General features: G+C 41.4%; 1 protein-coding gene across 2 annotated transcripts in view; it reads left to right on the forward strand.

Annotated features, from left to right (window-relative positions):
- melk (maternal embryonic leucine zipper kinase) overlaps positions 1-18655 on the forward strand; it is a 74353-nt gene that overhangs the window by 19976 nt on the left and 35722 nt on the right. For both annotated transcript variants that reach the window (XM_059025886.1, XM_034036008.3), the window contains exons 8-13: positions 494-592; positions 882-950; positions 1330-1428; positions 5913-5999; positions 6725-6853; positions 15960-16097. In XM_059025886.1, the coding sequence (XP_058881869.1) occupies positions 494-592; positions 882-950; positions 1330-1428; positions 5913-5999; positions 6725-6853; positions 15960-16097 (621 nt within the window). The remainder of the gene's footprint in view (positions 1-493; positions 593-881; positions 951-1329; positions 1429-5912; positions 6000-6724; positions 6854-15959; positions 16098-18655) is intronic.

Genomic DNA, 18655 nt, shown 5'->3' on the forward strand with positions numbered 1-18655 from the left:
AAAGTCATTATAGGTTTTAAAAAAAGTTTAATGTATCTTCCATGCCATGCACTTTCATTCTGTTTTATATAGGTCCTAAATGTGCAATTATGAAAGAAATGTGTTCTAGTAAACATGGAATTTTGTTGAAAAACATGATATCTGGTACTACATTTGTCCCCACCCTTCAACAGCTTCCTTCCTGTCAGTAGCCAACCAGTTGCTTCCCCTACTGACTAAAATGCTTTCAACCAGTAACTTTCTTTAACCTAATGTTGTACCAGATATTGTGTTTTATAGTGAAAATACATATTTGCCATAACATCTTTTTCTTTCATGACTGCACATTTGAGACCTGTGTGGATAATGAAAGAGTAGAACAGGTAGGGTTTATGGAATTAGTTTTGGTCAGTACAACCACCAGAAAAAAGCACTATAATCATAGTGTCACATTTATTTTGTGTTTTGTATTGTGTGGTCTGTAGAGATTTGACTTTCTCCTGAATTCTTTTAGGCTGATATATGGAGTATGGGAGTGCTGCTCTATGCGCTGCTGTGTGGGTATCTCCCTTTTGATGATGACAACGTTATGATTCTCTACAAGAAAATATCTGTAAGCTCTAAAGCATTTTTATAGCCTATACTGTGCCTTTTGGCTATATTAAAAGTCATGGTTTGAAACCTGTACCAGAGTAAACATCAGATGTATCTAATATTGCAGAGCTTTGAGTGCATAATGCATTACTACATTGTTTCCATTTTTTTAAACCCAATTGTTTGGTTTCAGGTCTTCTACTTGGTTGGCCTGTAGCCTGACACTTACGGTACATGTATGTGTTTTGAAGCACGTGTGAACTGGCATTCTAGAAGTTTCTTATTCTTATGAAATATTTCTGTTACAGAGAGGTGAATATGACAACCCCAACTGGCTTTCTCCAGGCACTGTTATACTGCTGAGTCAAATGATGCAGGTAATTTGCTATTCTATTCCAAACTACATTAATCAATCTGACATGTTTGTAATGCTGTTCCTTCCTAGCTGTTTATAAACCATGACTCATAATTTGTAAAATAGAGACAAAGCCTCTGAATAAAATGGTAACTTAAAATGAACAACCAATGTACCAAGAGATTAGCAGAAGACTAAGGTGGGAAGATGTGGGGTTGCTGACATGATATCAGTTCAAATATGAAAATAGATGTTAAAGCCTCGGTAGTAACTCCCTAAACTACTTCTGAATTACCAATTATTTTTTACTAAGCTCAATTATTTCTTACAATACTAAAATTGTGTGTTACCATCCCTGAAAGATACAACTGTTTAAATGTATTAGCTTTAATTTTCACTAGGTGGAACCAAAGAGGCGCATTACAGTCAAATATCTTCTTAGCCACCCATGGCTTATGCAGGGGTACACAACCCCAGCTGAGTGGCATACCAAACACCCGGTAAGTTTGCTTGTACCCACTATCATTCAAAATTCAGATTTTTCTAAAGATATAATTTCTTATGGGTTTTGTAGTGGAATTAATTTGTTAAACTGGTTTAATTATTATTTTGTTTGCCTTTTACATTTTGGTAGCAGCCATGTAAATACTATCCAAAATAAGTCCAGAAAGATGATAAAAATATTGCTATTTTTGTTTTTTAAAGTATAACTTTAAGCCATTTTTATTTAAGAGTCAGTGTATACATGTCTGACCTTAGATATTGGATACAAACTCCAGGCAATAGTGTCTAGTAGAAAAAATAATATTCTTAATTATTGCCTTTTCCAGGCCATTCATTGAAATATAAAATCTGTTCAGGGTACTGCATTAGTATTTTTCATTGTTACAGGGCTCCAACAGAGTATGCAGCCTTGTTGTTACTGGGTGTATATAATTAATATATATAATAAATATAATAATGATACAAATTTTTTATATATATATATATATATTTATTATACAGTGCCTTGCATAAGTATTCACCCCCCTTGGACTTTTCCACATTTTGTAGTGTTACAACCTGGAATTGAAATGGATTTAATTGGGATTTTTACCATTTGATTTACACAACATACTTAACACTTTGAAGGTGCAATATATTTTTTTATTGTGACACAAATAAAAAAAAAGTCAATACTTGGTAGAAGCACCTTTGGCAGCAATTATAGCTGTGAGTCTTTTTGGGTAAGTCTCTATCCTATTGCAGGATCCACATCTGGATCCTGCAATTTTTGCCCATTCTTCTTGGCAAAATTGCTCAAGCTCTGTCAAGTTGGATGGGGACCATTGGTGAACAACAATTTTCAAGTCTTGCCACATATTCTCAATCGGATTGAGGTCTGGGCTTTGACTGGGCCATTCTAAGACATTCAGGTTTTTGTTTTTAAACCACTCCAGTGTAGCGTTGGCTGTGTGTTTAGGGTCATTGTCCTGCTGGAAGGTGAACCTCCGCCCCAGTCCCAGGTCTCTTGCAGACTGAAACAGGTTTTCCTCTAGAATTTCCCTGTATTTGGCTCCATCCATCTTGCCCTCAATCCTGACCAGTTTCCCAGTCCCTGCCGATGAAAAGCATCCCCATAACATGATGCTGCCACCACCATGCTTCACCATGGGGATGGTGTTCTCAGGGTGATGAGCAGTGTTGGATTTGCGCCACACATAGCGTTTTGCGCTAAGGCCAAAAAGTTCAATTTTGGTCTCATCAGACCAGAGAACCTTTTTCCACATGTTTGCTGTGTCTCCCACATGCCTTTTGGCAAAATCCAAACAGGATTTGATATGGGCTTTCTTCTCGCCACTCTTCCATAAAGCCCAGCTTTGTGGAGCGTCCGGGTTATAGGTTTCCCATGGACGGTTTCTCCCATCTCAGCTGTGGATCTCTCCAGCTCCTTCAGAGTTACCATTAGCCTCTTGGTTGCTTCTCTGACTAATGCCCTCCTTACCTGGTCACTGAGTTTTGGTGGACGGCCTTCTCTAGGCAGAGTTACGGTTGTGCCATATTCTTTCAATTTTTTAATAATGAATTTAACGGTGCTCCGGGGGATGTTCAAAGTTTGGGATATTTTTTTATAACCCAACCCTGATTGGTGCTTCTCCAGAACTTTATCCCAGACTTGTTTTGATAGCTCCTTGGTCTTCATGATGCTGTTTGTTTAGATATGCTCTCTAACAAACTCTGGGGCCTTCCAGAAACAGGTGTATTTAATCTGAGATCATGTGACACTTTAATTGCATATAGGTGGACTCCATTCAACTAATTATGTGACTTTTGAAGGCAATTGGTTGCACCAGAGCTTATTTAGGGGTGTCACAGCAAAGGGGGTGAATACTTATGCAATCAAGACTTTTTCAGTTTTTTATTTGTAAATAATTTTGAAAAATATGTAGATTTTTTTCCCCACTTCGACATTATGGACTATTTTGTGTAGATCAGTGACAGAAAATCCTAATTTAAATCCATTTTAATTCCAGGTTGTAACACTACAAAATGTGGAAAAGTCCAAGGGGGGTGAATACTTATGCAAGGCACTGTATATACAGTGCCATGAAAAAGTATTTGCCCCCTGTCTGATTTTCTGCATTTGACACTGAATGTTATCAGATCTTCAACCAAAACCTAATATTAGATAAAAGGGACCCTGAGTGAACAAATAGCACAAAAATTTGATACATATTTAATTTATTTATTAAAGAAAGTTATGCAACACCCAATGCCCCTGTGTGAAAAAGTAATCGCCCCCTCAGACTCAATAACTGGTTACGCCACCTTTAGCAGCAAAAACTGCAACCAAACGCTTCCTGTAGTTATTGATTAGTCTCTCACCGTGCCGTGGAGGAATTTTGGCTCACTCCTCCATGCAGAACTGCTTCAACTCGGTGACATTTGTGGGTTTTCGAGCATGAACTGCTCGTTTCTGGTCCTGCCACAACATCTCAATGGGGTTTAGGTCTGGACTTTGACTAGGCCATTCCAAAACTTTAAATTTCTTGTTCTTCATCCATTCTGATGTAGACTTGCTTGTGTGTTTCGGATCATTGTCTTGCTGCATGACCCAGCTGCGCTTCAGCTTCAGCTCACGGACGGATGGCCTGACATTCTACTGTAGAATTCTCTGATACAGAGCAGAATTCATGGTTCCTTCAATGATGGCAAGGCGTCCAGGTCCTTATGCAGCAAAACATCCCCAAAATATGACACTACCACCACCATGCTTGACCGTTGGTATGAGGTTCTTGGTGTGGAATGCAGTGTGTGGTTTTCGCCAGACATAATGGGGCCCATGTCGGCCAAAAAGTTCCACTTTTGACTCATCTGTCCATAGAACATTGTTCCAGAACTCTTGAGGATCATCCAGGTGCTTTTTGGCAAACTTGAGACCAGCATTCATGTTCTTCTTAGTGAGCAATGGTTTCCGCCTTGCTACTCTGCCATGAATCCCATTTTTGCCCAGTGTCTTTCTAATATTGGAGTCATGAACACTGACCTTAGACCGAGGCGAGAGAGGCCTGCAGATGCCTGGATGATGTTCTAGGGTTCTTTGTGACTTCCTGGACGATTTTACGCCTTGCTCTTGGAGAGATTTTGGCAAGACGGCCACTCCTGGGAAGATTCACTACTGTCCCAAACTTTCTCCATTTGGACAATATGGCTCTGACTGTGGTTCGGTGGAGCCCCAGAGCCTTAGAAATGGCTTTGTAACCCTTTCCAGACTGATAGGCTTCAACATTTTTTTTTCCGGAGGTCTTCAGGAATTTCTTTTGTTCGTGGCATGATGTGCCTCTAGAACCTGTGTGCTGACAACTTCACTCTGATGGTAAGGGCCAAAGTTAGTCAGATTTATATTGGGCAGTGCTGGCCCAAATCAGGCCTGGTTGTTAACCAAAGTACTCAAACAGCTGACCCTAATTATTCCTTTAATTGGGTTGAGTTAACTAAGGGGGGGGGGGGGGGGGGGGGCAATAACTTTTTCACACTTGAAGATTGCATGTTTGATTACCTTGCACACCAAACAAATGAAAGAAGTACCAAACTTTGGTGTAATTTTTTCTCTCAGACTCCCTCTATATACTACTACAACCCACAAAACAATCTGACCAAATACATTGTGAAAAATGTGCAAAAATGCAGAAAATCAGACAGGGGGCAAATACTTTTTCATGGCACTATATATATATATATATATATTGTGATAGATTCGCAACTCACTCGGGTTCGTTGCCCCTTTTAAAACCAGACCCAGGACACCAGAATTGAATTTTCACGCGGTTACGCGCTATTTTTAATAAGCACAAACCAATCACAAAAACAACACCTAGCTCCTTCGGAGCGCTAACTAAAACTTCCAGGAACACCCTGACTATAAAGTGGGACGGCTAAGCCGTTTCCCCACAACACAAAACAAAACACACAGGATTTCTACACTTGACGACTGCTTGGAAGCAGAGCACCTTTTCTGCCTCCCTCTCCTCAGCAGCCCTGAGCAAACTGACTGCCCCCTTTAAATACCCTGCACCTGGTTCTAATTTAACAATAATTACCAGGTGCAGGGGATAATTAATAATAAAACAATTAACAAATTAAATAAAACAATAAAGCAAAACAATTCAATTAAACAAATGTGCATTCGCACATGTTTTTTCCCCATGCAGGGAGGATTAACCCCCTCCCTGCTGTGTTACTATATATATATATATATATATATATATAATGTAATGTAATTCGCCAGTAAATTGAAAAGCTTAACACATAACAAGTGCTAAACATATGTGCATGCCCATAAATCCTTTTATTCTGAATAATGCCAGACCACATCTGTTAGGCATAACCAATTTACACTGTAGGTTACTGAGGTTAAAACAAAGCCCCAAATTAGCATGTTTGTCAGCTGCTTATTTGTGCTGTAAGTTGTGTTTTTACATTGTAACTTTTTCCCTATTCAAAGATTGGTCATATTGATGAGGACTGTATTACAGAGATGGCAGTTTGTTACAAACGATCCAAACAGAGCATGGTGAACCTAGTTTCAGAGGTACCCTCAAATAATTTGTGTTTTTTGGGCTTTAAGAATCTTCTACATTAAACATGTTCTTTTTGTATAGTAATTTGGCCTGCCTGATGCCCTTAGTGTAATATTTTTTTTGTCAAAAAAATTATTTTAATGAACATAACCTTTTACCAGGGTTATATTGCTCTAATTTGAGTCTTTCATTTTATTACAAGTTTTAGTTGCAGTGACTCATAACCATTTGATGGCGCTATTGCACAAAATATGTTGAAGATGTTTGTGTAAATTCTTGCTTTGCATTAAAAATGTCAGTGTTACTGTACATGTATTCCATTCAGAATGTTAGTAAGCTGGCTATTGTAACGTTTGTCCTAAACACCTATGCAACATGCAGTCTAAAGCTACATTTGTATCTTAGCCATGGTTTTAGGGGTACTGTTGGTATTTTATTCTATTTTGAATGGGTTTATATCCATTTATTTTATTTCAGATTTTCAAGAACAATTAAAATAATCATAATCATCATAATAATAATAATAATAATCATCCTCCAGTTTATCAATGGTTGTTTTAAAATTAGGACACCTGTCCACTAGGGACTCAACCAAGACACCCACTCCAGGTAATGTTATTACCATTGAAGCCATTGACTTAAGGGCTTTTTTATGTCAATCCAGAGACGTCCATCCCCAGAAATGTTTTTTAGTAGTTGTACAATATCTTACCCTTTTTTTCCTTGTCTTTCTAAGTGGAAGTATGACCAGACTACAGCAACATACCTGCTGCTTTTGGCTAAAAAGAACCGTGGAAAGCCTATTCGACTGAGGTCCTTTTTTCCTGTTGATCCACCAGTCTTCACACCAATCCAAGAATTTAAGGTTGGAGACCAGTACTGTTTTATGTATTTAATTACATTAAAAAGATTAGGACAATGGATGGAAGTGGGGTTGTAAACACACTGCAAATCCTTCTTTAGTAGGCTTTAGAAACAAATCCTAGCGTAGTGGAACACATTTTCACATCACCTGGTTTATTATTATTATTATTATTATTATTATTATTATTATTATTATTATTATTATTATTATTATTATTATTTATTTCTTAGCAGACACCCTTATCTAGGGTGACTTACAATTGTTACAAGATATCACATTATTTCTACATACAATTACATTATTTGTATACATAGTACTGGCGCGTCACAGCATTCTTCGTAGCATGATGGTGCTCAGATCTGAATGTTGTCAGTTAACCATGCTGGGGCTGCGTGTGGTGTGACTGGTTGCAGTGTTCTTGTCGGAAAAGTACAATGGCATTCACAGAAGATTTCCAGGGATGAGGCGCACAAAACCATACCAGGGGCTTTGAAATGCTGAGGTGCATGTCTTTTTATATATTTGTAGTGATAGGACAAACATGGAGTTTTCCTGTATTGCACATTATTTTAAAACACATTTATAGTGGTCTTTCATTGGCTGGAACTAATTTACTTGTTGCTTGCAGTAAGTTATTGGTGCTAGAGTTTATCCAGTCTCTAAATGATGATTGATATAGTTGCAGACAAAAGTATTGACACCCTACATGTAATATAAGAAAATTCAAGAAGACAATACAAGCATTTAGTGAACATTAGTCACTAATTAATACACAAATTCAGTTAAGCAGTTTCAAATATTTGTTCATAACAAAAATATTGGCACCTTTACATTAAGTCTGTAAAAATGTAATAGAAATAATATTCATTGATTGAAAACCATTACACAGTAAATAAGCTGCATTTTAAAGTCAATAGCCAGAAAAATAAGTAATTATTTCAAATATCTGTTGAAGAAGATTGCTTTGGCAACACAGCAGATGATGGTCAATACATAGGAGTTGGATTCACGTTTTGAGAACAGCACTTGTAGCAAACTTGAACAAAGGAAATGGCTATAGAACAGTATCAAAGAAATATGAAATACCAAAATCCACAATCCACAATAATCAAGAAGTACCACTGAACAAATTCAACTGAAACACTTGAAAGAAGTGGACATCCAAAGATTATGGGTAGAGCAGGTAGGAGAATTGTCCGAGCAGCTGAAAAAAAAAAATCCAGGATTAACAACCAAGGACTTAACAACCAAAGACAGATTTAGAAGCATCAGGCATGATAGTGCACGAAAGAACTGTACAAAAACACCTGAACACAGAAGAGTTGCCTGCATGTAGATCTCGCCACAAAACACACTATTCATATAATTCACATAATTCACAATTCATTAAATAAACAGTCTAAAATTTGAATCTGAAGCATTATTCAACAAAATGCTTGGATCCATTAAGACCAAGATATAACTTATCCGCAAAAATGGACGACAGTATGTTTGGAGAAAACAAAAAAGGAATGCCTTCAGTGAAGAAAACCTTGTACTTAAAGTTAAACATGTAGGTGGTTCGATCATGATATGGGGGTGTAGCAGTTCACATACTGGAGACATCTGTGTGATTTTGAAGATCAAATGAATGCAGCCATGTAACAAAACATTCTACAAAGTACAAAAACACCATCTTAGGGGTGTGGAATTTTCAGAAACAAAGTATTGCACAAAATACCCAAAACATTGAATATAACTTGCTGGATTTTGCTTTTATTTAACCGTGAACATAATCAATCAATCAATCAATCAAGCCAAGAGCTTCTGAGAACAGCGTGGGACGCAGTAAACATGGATCTCTGTTTTGCATTGGAAAGGTGAATAAATTTGGGGATACCATCTACGCATATGGAAGAGAGAGGTTTGGAGTTGAAAAAAGAAAGGAGAAAGTACAAACTATTCCTGTGAAGTCTAGACAGCAGCAGGAGATTGAGCACTTAGAGAAAGGAGGCAACTGAGGATGCAATGGAGGAGAGCAGAACAAAGTCAGAAGGAGGCACTCGGTCTTTTACAAAGGTTCATAAAAGATAAGCTTGCAACATTGTGCAGAGCTGAGTGCCTACGGAAACGCTGCAAAAAGGAGCATGCGAGAACTAACTTTTTTATAAAGACCCATTCAAATTTGCAAATAAGTTATTCACCAGGGAGAAAAATTGCACACTAAAAGCAACTAAGTCTGAGCTAAAGAGGAAATGCACACAGATTCAAAAAGGCAGGAGCCTGTGTCGATTCCTTCAGACATCCTACCTATCAATCCACCAGAATACCAAATGGAGGACTGTGCACCTAAGTGGACAGAAGTAGAGCAAGCTGTGAAAAAGGCAAGGGCGTCATCATCTCCTGGGCCTAATGGAGTTCCGTACAGAGTGTACAAGAGTGCCCCTGGTGTTCTACGAATCCTGTGGAAATTGAGGAATGTAGCATGGGAAAAACAGGTTGTACCAAGAGCATGACGCCGAGCAGGTGGGGTCTTTAAAATCAAAAATTCTACGAGTAAAATGTGGAAGGCAAGATTTTCTTCAGCATTGTTGCTCAGAGATTGTCAGCTTACCTATTGACACTTCAGTACAAAAAGCCGGTATTCCAGGTTTCCCAGGATGCTTGGAGCACATCAGTTTGATCTAGTAGCAAATTCAAACAGCTAAAAAGAAGAGGAAGGAGCTCCATGTGACATTCCTGGATTTAGCTGATGCATACGGCTCAGTCCCACATGAGCTTCTCTGGGCAGCGTTTGATTTTTTCAGTGTACCAAGGACAGTAACAAACTTAATGAAAGCCTATTCTGAAGATTTGCAATTTTGTTTTTCAACTTCAGAATTCACTACTACATGGCAATGTCTAGAAATTTGAATAATGGCAGGATGCACCATTTCTCCACTGACTTTTACCATGGCAATGGAAGTAATTATTAGGGCGTCAAAATGGGTAGTGCGAGGAAAACGCATGGCTTCTGGAAAGCGACTGCCACCAATTAGCATACATGTTTGACATGACAATCATGACTACAACAGTAGCCTGCACTAATCGGTTATTGGGCAAGCCAATCAATAACATTGAATGGGCCACTAAGTCAAGGAGCATCTCTATAATTAGAGGTTAAGATAAGAGGTTCTACATTAACGGTGAGGCAATACCAACAGTGTCTGAGAAACCTGTGAGAAGTCTTGGGAGATGGTATGATGGGGACCTAAAGGACGCAGTTCATTTGGGAGAAGTGAGACAACAAGCAATGCCAGGGTTGAAGGGCATAGATAGCTTTACCGGGCAAACTTAAACTCTGGTGCTTTCATTTTAGTCTACTGCCAAGACTTCTGTGGCCACTCACTGTGTATGAGGTTTCCTTGACAACAGTAGAGAAGCTAAAAGCGTTAATCAGTTCAGATGTCGGGAAATGGTTAGGAGTTCCACACTGCCTCAGCAGAGTGGGACTGTATGGTAAAGGGATACTGCATCTGCCAGTCTCAGCTCTAACCGAGGAGTTTAAGTGCTCCAAGGTTCGTTTGGAAATGACATTGTTAGTCACATGATGAATATGTGAGCACCTGTGTGGGCGGCAAAGGAAGCTGTGGAAGATGCAAAGGCTGCCCTTCGTATTGGTGAGATCATGGGGCAAGTACAGCATAGAAGAGGAGGCCTTGGTCTCAGTTCAGCTTCTCCTACATGACACAAAGCAGCCCCAGCTCAATGGAGGAAGCTGGTAGTCAACAAGGTGCAAAAGCAGGAGGAACAGATGAGGTGCATAAAGGCAGTTTCCCAGGCCAAGCAGGGAGAATGGACGAGATGGGAGAGTGTGGAACAACGCAAGATCGGCTGGCAAGATCTATAGACAGTGGAACAGAGCAGGATCTGTGGTGTCTTTTTTGTTCATTGCCAGCTACATTAAGACACATTTTGACAGGACGTAAGGTGGGTCTTAGGTAAGGACAGTTTACTTGGTGTCCTGGCCAGGTGCTGCGATGCTTGGCCTTAGCATTGGAAGACAAGCACAGCATGACCAACAGGTTGCCACCAATGCCAGCAATATATGACACACGAAGAACAACATTCTTCCGTCCAAGGGAGCAACCTCCAAGAAAAGGTATTAAAACCAAAAATTTGTCTAGGACGACTGGAAAATGCTGGACAACGGCTTATTTTCCCACCTTAGTGCCACCACTAACCTTTGACCTGATACTGTCTTGTGGTCTGGATCAGCATGCCTTGTTCACCTGGTAAAGTTAACAGTGCCATGGGAGGATGCTGTGGATGAGGCGTACGAAAGGAAGAAACTTCGGTATGCTCAACTAGCCACTGAAGCGGAACAGTGAGGATGGAGAGTCCAGGTTTACCCAGTGGAGATGGGTTATCGAGGATTTGTAATAATAAATACAAAACACAATGGGGGAAAAACAGCTACAAAACAAAAGGTGGCCAAGCGCTGCTCGCACTAAAGGGGAGGTCCCACGTCAGGAACCTTAGCATAAACTAAATAAACTGGTGTGGGATTAAAATCCCCCAGATGAATCCCTTTTCTATAGTATGTTATCCCGGTCTACACACCACAGAGATACCCCCTGTAGCTCATCCTGGTGGAACCCACATATGCGCTACACCTCCAGGCTTGCAGAAGACGGAACCAACAAAAAAAGATCCAAGAAACTGGCTGCTTTTTTTTTTTTTTTTTTTTTTTTTTTAAAAGGCATGTGACCAGGGTTAATAGATACTCAATTAGTCTTATTATTATTATTATTATTATTATTATTATTATTATTATTATTATTATTATTATTATTATTATTATTATTATTATTATTATTTATTTCTTGGCAGACACCCTTATCCAGGGCGACTTAGTCGTAAACAAAAATACATTTCAAGAATCACAGTACAAGTAATAATACAATTAAGAGCAAGATAAATACAATGACTTTGGTTCTAGCAAGTACAAGTATGACAAAATACGATTCAATAACGGAGCAGATAAGTGTCAGTGATAGTTACATCAGGATATAATTAAATACAAAATGCTACAGATTAAATAACACTTGACAGATTACAGTACTGTAAAGTACAGGATTAAATGCAGTAAAATAGGGGGCAGATAAGAGCAAGTAAAGCGCATTTAAGGAAGAGTGATAAGTGTCCCGAGGGGAAAAAAAGAGGAGTTCTACAGGTACTGTCTGAAGAGGTGAGTCTTGAGGAGGCGCCGGAAGGTGATCAGGGACTGGGCAGTCCTGACATCTGTAGGAAGGTCATTCAACCACTGCGGGGCGAGGGTGGAGAAGGAGCGGGCTCTGGAGGCAGGGGAGCGTAGAGGAGGTAGAGCCAGTCTTCTAGTGCAGGAGGAGTGGAGAGGTCAAGTGGGGGTGTAGGGAGAGATGAGGGTCTGGAGGTAGCTGGGTGCCGTCTGGTCAAGGCATCTGTAGGCTAGTACAAGAGTCTTTGAACTGGATGCGAGCGGTGATCGGGAGCCAGTGGAGTGAGCGGAGCAGTGGAGTTGCGTAGGAGAAGCGAGGCAGAGAGAACACCAGGTGAGCAATGGAGTTCTGGATGAGCTAGAGTGGACGGGTGGCAGACGCAGGGAGGCCAGCCAGGAGGGAGTTGCAGTAGTCTAGGCGGGAGAGTACCAGGGCTTGGACCAGGAGCTGGATGGCGTAGTTGGCGAGGAAGGGTCGGATTCTTCGTATGTTGCTTAGGAAGAATCGACAAGTGCGTGCCAGAGTGGAGATGTGATGGGAATAAGAGAGGCAGGGGTCCAGGGTGACACTGAGGTTCTTTGCTGAGGAGGAGGGAGAGAGTGTGGTAGATTCCAGAGGAACAGAGATAGAGAGATAGAGAGAGAGGAGGAGGAGGGAAAGAACAGGAGGTCAGATTTAGAGAGGTTGAGTTTGAGGTGATGCAAGTGCATCCAGGAGGAGATAGCAGACAGACAGGTAGAGATATGGGAGGGGATGGTGGAGTCAGAGGTGGGGAAGGAGAGGAAAATCTGAGCATCATCAGCATATAAATGGTATGAAAAACTATAGAATGCGATGAGGGGGCCCAGGGAGCGGGTGTATAGAGAGAACAGGAGAGGACCCAAGACTGACCCTTGGGGGACTCCTGTTGAGAGAGGGCGAGGTGTGGCGGTTGCTCCACGCCAGGTTACCTGGTAAGTGCGGTTGGAGAGGTAGGAGGAGAACCAGGCCAGAGCAGTGCCAGAGATTCCCAGGTCAGCGAGAGAGGACAGTAGAATACAGTGATCGACAGTGTCAAAGGCAGCAGAGAGGTCGAGGAGAATTAGGACAGAGGAGAGAGAGGCAGCTCGGGCACACTTAAGTGAGTTGGTGACAGACAGGAGGGCGGTTTCAGTGGAGTGAGTAGAGCGGAAGCCAGATTGGAGAGGGTCGAGCAGAGAGTGGTTGGACAGGAAAGCAGAGAGCTGGCGGTGTACAGTCCGCTCGAGGGTTTTGGAGAGGAAGGGTAGGAGGGAGACAGGACGGTAGCTCTGGAGGGAGGTGGGATAGAGGGTAGGTTTTTTGAGGAGGGGAGTGATAGAGGCCTGTTTGAAGGCAGAAGGAAAGAGACCAGAAAGGAGAGAGGTGTTGAGAAGAGAGAAGATGAGGGGAAGTAGAGCAGGAGCAGCAGCTTGAAAGAGGTGAGTGGGGAGGGGGTCCAGGGCACACGTGGTGGGTTTGTGACCCTGGAGCAGGGAAGAGAGGTTAGAGTCAGAGGGGAGAAGGTGGAGAAGGAGAGTGAGTTGGTAGCGGATGCAGTGGGTGTAGGGGTTGGAGCAGGAGGCGGTGCAGGGGAGGGAGAGGTGTTAAAGAGTTTGCGGATATATGAGATTTTAGAAGAGAAGGAGGCAAAGTCATCAGAGGAGATAGAGGAGGGTGGGAGGGTTTAGGAGGGAGGAGAAGTTAGAGAATAGTTTACGTGGGTTGTTAGTGGAGGCTTGGATTACAGATTGGAAATAAGTACATTTAGCAGAGGAGAGAGTAGAGAAGGAGGAGAGGAGAAGTGCGGGCAGCAGGGAGTTTGGTTCTTTTCCATTTCTTTTCAGCAGATCGCAGTGTGGTTCTTACGGAGCGCAGAGGAGAGCCAGGGTTGGGGAGGGGAGGGGCGAGCAGGTCGGGAGGTGAGGGGAGGGAGGAGGTGAGGGAGGAGAGGGAGGAGAAGAGGGTGGAGGTAGCAGAGTCTACAGAGAGTTGTGAGAAGGAGTCGATAGGAGGGAGGTGAGAGAGAGCAGTGGAGGCAAGGACAGAGGGGGAGAGAGAGCAGAGGTTATGGCGAGAGGTGACAATGGGGGTAGGAGGAGCAGGGAGTGAGGGGAGAGACAGAGAAAAAGAGATGAAATAGTGATCAAAGAGGTCCAGGGGGGTGACAGAGAGGGTGGAGGGGCAGCAGGCCCTGGAGAAGGCGAGGTCCAGTTGACGGCCAGCTTTGTGGGAAGGGGGGTTGGAGAGAGACAGAAGTCGAAGGAGTGAAGGAGAGGGAGGAATACAGCAGATTGGCTGGGGTTGGAGAGATGGATGTTGAAGTCACCCAGCAGGACAGTTGGGGTAGACAGAGAGGGGAGGGAGGAGAGTAGATAGTCGAGTTCATCGAGAAAGTGAGCGAGAGGTCCAGGGGGGACGGTACAGTACAATTAGCAGGAGTTGACAGGGAAAGGTTAGTTGGACAGCATGAAATTCAAAGGTGTTAACAGAGTGAGGAGAGGTTGGAGGGGACAGAAAAGAGTAAGGAGGGAGAGAGGAGAAGACCAGTCCCACCTCCCCGTCCAGTGAGACGCGGGGTATGGGACAGGACGTAGAGAGAGGACAGGGTGGCAGGAGTTAGTATTATCAGGGGACAGCCAGGTTTCAGTTTTTTTAATAAGGTTAGTTAAATGACAATACATCTGTGAAAGAGATGATACTTTAGAAGTTTAAAAACACCATAAACTGTGCGAGACCTGAAGAAAATATCGCGGAAGACATAATGGATGCATCTAAAAACTATTGCATTCCAAAGAAAAATGTAGTATTTAAGCGCTACCAATTCTGGTAAAATCCGATGTCTGATGTGATAGAAATTGACAGCTATATCAGAGTTGAAGCAAATAACAAAAAACTGAGTTTGGAAATGGTGAAAGTGATATGATACCTGATAAAATCATCTTTAGCATAACCGATAGTTGGCTGAAAGATTTGCTACGTGAGGCAGATCTCCCTGTAATGAAAGTCACAGAAATGTCAGATGGCTGAAGCAACTAGAGCGCAGGTGCAAGCTATGAACAAGGACAGGCCTGAAAAGCCAGTGCAAGCAATAGCGCAGATTAAGAAGAAAATGGATGCCTGTACCAGAAACAGGCTGATTGGCAGATGGTTTATCAACGACCCAAAGCATATGGCTAAGTCAACTCTGGAGTTCTTGAGAAAACTAAGATAAAAGTTCTGGAATGGCCTTCGCAATCACCAGATCTCAATCCAATAGAAATGCTCTGTACTGGTCTGAAAAAAGCTGTCGCCAAGCATTGTGTATCCAATGTGTCTGAGCTGAAGGAAATATGCAAGACATATTGGGCCCAGATTTCATCAACAAGATGTAACATGTTAAGAATTATCATAAACACCTGAAAGCAATAATAAAAGCAAAAGGTGGACACACAATACAAGTTTGTTTGTTTTTTGTGAAAGATTATTTGTTAAATTACTAGAAATTGGTATAATGTGTAGGATGCCAATATTTTTGTCTGTGACAATAAAAATGAAGTCGCTTTGTGTAACTTATTTCAACTGTATCAGATGAATGCCACATACAGCACTGCACAGAATTAGGTCGTATTTTGCAACAAATCTGTTTTCAAAATAAACAAGCTTGTAATCCACATTTAAACAAATAGTGCTACCTTGTGGATTTAATTCTAAATTGAGCTCGCTAGTCTTTCAGGACCAGTTTTGAAATGCAAAAGGTGCATGTTATTTTGGTAAATGTAATAATTCATACACAACTTTTGCCTCAATGTATTATAATATAAATGGATGCTACCATAGTGATTTAGATGGTGCATATTATTGTTTGTGTTGATTTTAGTTCTAACTTATTTTTAATCTGTTTTTACCAGTCTAAAAAAACCTTGAACTTCGTTGATGAACCAGACAGCATGGAAGTACCGCTAGTGTTTTGCTCCATGGAGTTTCCTGATGAAAACATTTTTATCAAGGACGCTGTCTTTATGCCTTTGACTCAAAGACAGCAACAGGTTAGTTCAAAGAATAAGTCCTCTGGGGAATATTGTGTTGCACTCTTTTAAAAAAAAAAAAAAAAAAAATGGTGGGTGTGTGTATATATATATATATATATATATATATATATATATATATATATATATACACACGTGTACACAGTGCCTATAGAAAGTCTACCCCCCCCCCCCTTGAACTTTTTTCACATTTTGTTGTGTCAGTGCCTCAGAGTTTCATGCAATTAAATGAGAATGTTTTTCTACCTATCTACACACCATACTCCACACTGTTAAGGGGGAAAAAGTTAAATACAAAACTGAAAGATCACAATTAGATGAGTCTCCACCCCCCTGAGTTAATACTTGGTGGAAGCACCTTTGGCAGCAGTTACAGCTGTGAGTCTGTTGGGGTAGGTCTCTACCAACTTTGCATACCTAGATTTGGCCATATTTGACCATTCTTTACAAAACTGTTCAAGCTCTGTCAAGTTCCTTGGGGAGCATTGATGGACAGCAATCTTCAGGTCATGCCACAGATTTTCGATTGGATTTAGGTAGGGGCTCTGACTGGGCCACTCAAGGACATTTACCTTTTTGTTCCTGTGCTTTCTGTCGTTGTCATGCTGAAAGGTGAACTTCTGTCCCAGTTTCAGCTTTCTTGCAGAGGGCAGCAGGTTTTCCTCAAGGACTTCTCTGTACTTTGCTCCATTCATTTTCCTTTCTATCCTGACAAGTGCCCCAGTCCCTGCCGATGAGATACATCCCCATAATATTCAAGGCCTTTGATATTTTTTTTATACCCATCCCTCCCCTGATCTGTGCCTGTCAAGAACTTTGTCCCGGAGTTCTTTTGAAAGCGCCTTGGTGCTCATGGTTGAGTCTTTGCTTTGAAATGCACTACCCAGCAGAGGGAACCTACAGGAACTGCTGAATTTATCCTGAAATCATGTGAATCACTACAACTTAACACAGGTGGAGCCAACTAAACTTGGTGTGTGATTTTGAAGGCGATTGGTTACACCTGAGCTAATTTAGGATTGCTGTTACAAGGGGGGTGGACACTTCTCCAACCAAGTTATTTCAGTTTTTATTTTTAATTAATTTTCTACAGATCTCTAGAATATTTTCTTCACTTGGAAGTTGTGGGGTAGGATGTGTAGATAAATGAAAAAAAAAATATTTTAATGCATCTTAATTCCAGGCTATAAGGCAATAAAAGGTGAACATTTTGAAAGGGGCTGTAGACTTTCAATAGGCACTGTATGTATGTTTGTGTAATAAAGTTTTTGCCCCCTGTCTGATTTTCTGCATTTTTGCATATTTTTTAAACTGAATGTTATCAGATCTTCAACCAAAACCTTTCTCGAGCTGGTTTGTGAACAGCTTTAATTTCATTTCAAACGGACACACTGCCTCAAACAAATCACAAATGAGATGCTGACTTCCCTGTAACTTTAGGTTGAAATCATTTAAATGTCCAGTGATATCAGTCAAAAAAGCCAGCTCAGCAATCCAGTCGCTTTCTTCCATGACAGACGTGTCTCTTCCCTTCTCTTGCAGAAGATGTTTTATTTCTTTTCGCAGTGAAAAGAACCTCTTTAGGACCTCTTTTGCCCCGGCTAAGCCATCTCACTTCAGAGTGATAAATCAGGTCACTGTAAGTGGCACTGATATTCTCCAAAAAAGATTGAAATTCACGGTGATTCAAAGATCGCGAACAAATAGTTAACTGTGGATACAACAAAGTCCATAATTTGTTTAAACTTCAGGTAGTTTGCACACAAGGCCTCCATCTAATATATACGTGGTTGATGGGTACCCCACCCCCCCCCCTTAACGTTACCCAACCTTTTACTCAAAAACAGTCTGTGCTACAGGCTTGTGAGAGGTGTCATTTTATTGGAAGTAAAACCTGGCAAGAGCGACCACTCATGGGAATAAGCAATAGTGGGTCCAGAGCATGCCAAGGAGGCACTGGTTAATCGCAGCTTCTGCAGATTTTGTGCTTCTTTCTCCAAGTGCATGCTTAAGTGGTTATCCTGCAGCTCAAAGGAACGTTCTGCATCCCTTACTCCTGCTCAGCACTCTCCCATCATCCTCTCCTGAAGAGGTTGCTGCATCCTAGGGAGAGCTGGAAAGTAGCCCAGACTGGAAACCGTCTTCACGGTCTTCCTCCTTGAGCTCTGCCTCTCCTTCTCCTTCCCCTCCCCTGCAGAGGATGAAGAAAAGTTGCCATTCCAGGTGATCGCCAGACTCGGCAGAAATCTGGGCAGCTGTTTTCCATCAGGGAATTGTTATTGCACAGACAAACAGGGCAGAGAGCCATCCTCTGTCTAAGTCCCTAATAGCAAGCATTGTGTCACGTGTTAAGGCAAAACCTAACATAAAACAATTTTATTCCCTTGCAGTTTGACTAACATCATGTTCAATTGCTATCATTTCCCTCCTAACAATATTTACAGTTATTTGTGTCCCTTGACCCACCATTACAGATGCAGAGGCCAGTTTCTGGATCGCGTCGGCAGTCAAGGTGAACTGGCTCCTGTCTTGTGACTCTTGCACAGCTCCATTAATGG

This window comes from Acipenser ruthenus, chromosome 1 (genome assembly GCF_902713425.1).
Source record: "Acipenser ruthenus chromosome 1, fAciRut3.2 maternal haplotype, whole genome shotgun sequence".
In the NCBI taxonomy this organism is placed as follows: domain Eukaryota; kingdom Metazoa; phylum Chordata; class Actinopteri; order Acipenseriformes; family Acipenseridae; genus Acipenser; species Acipenser ruthenus.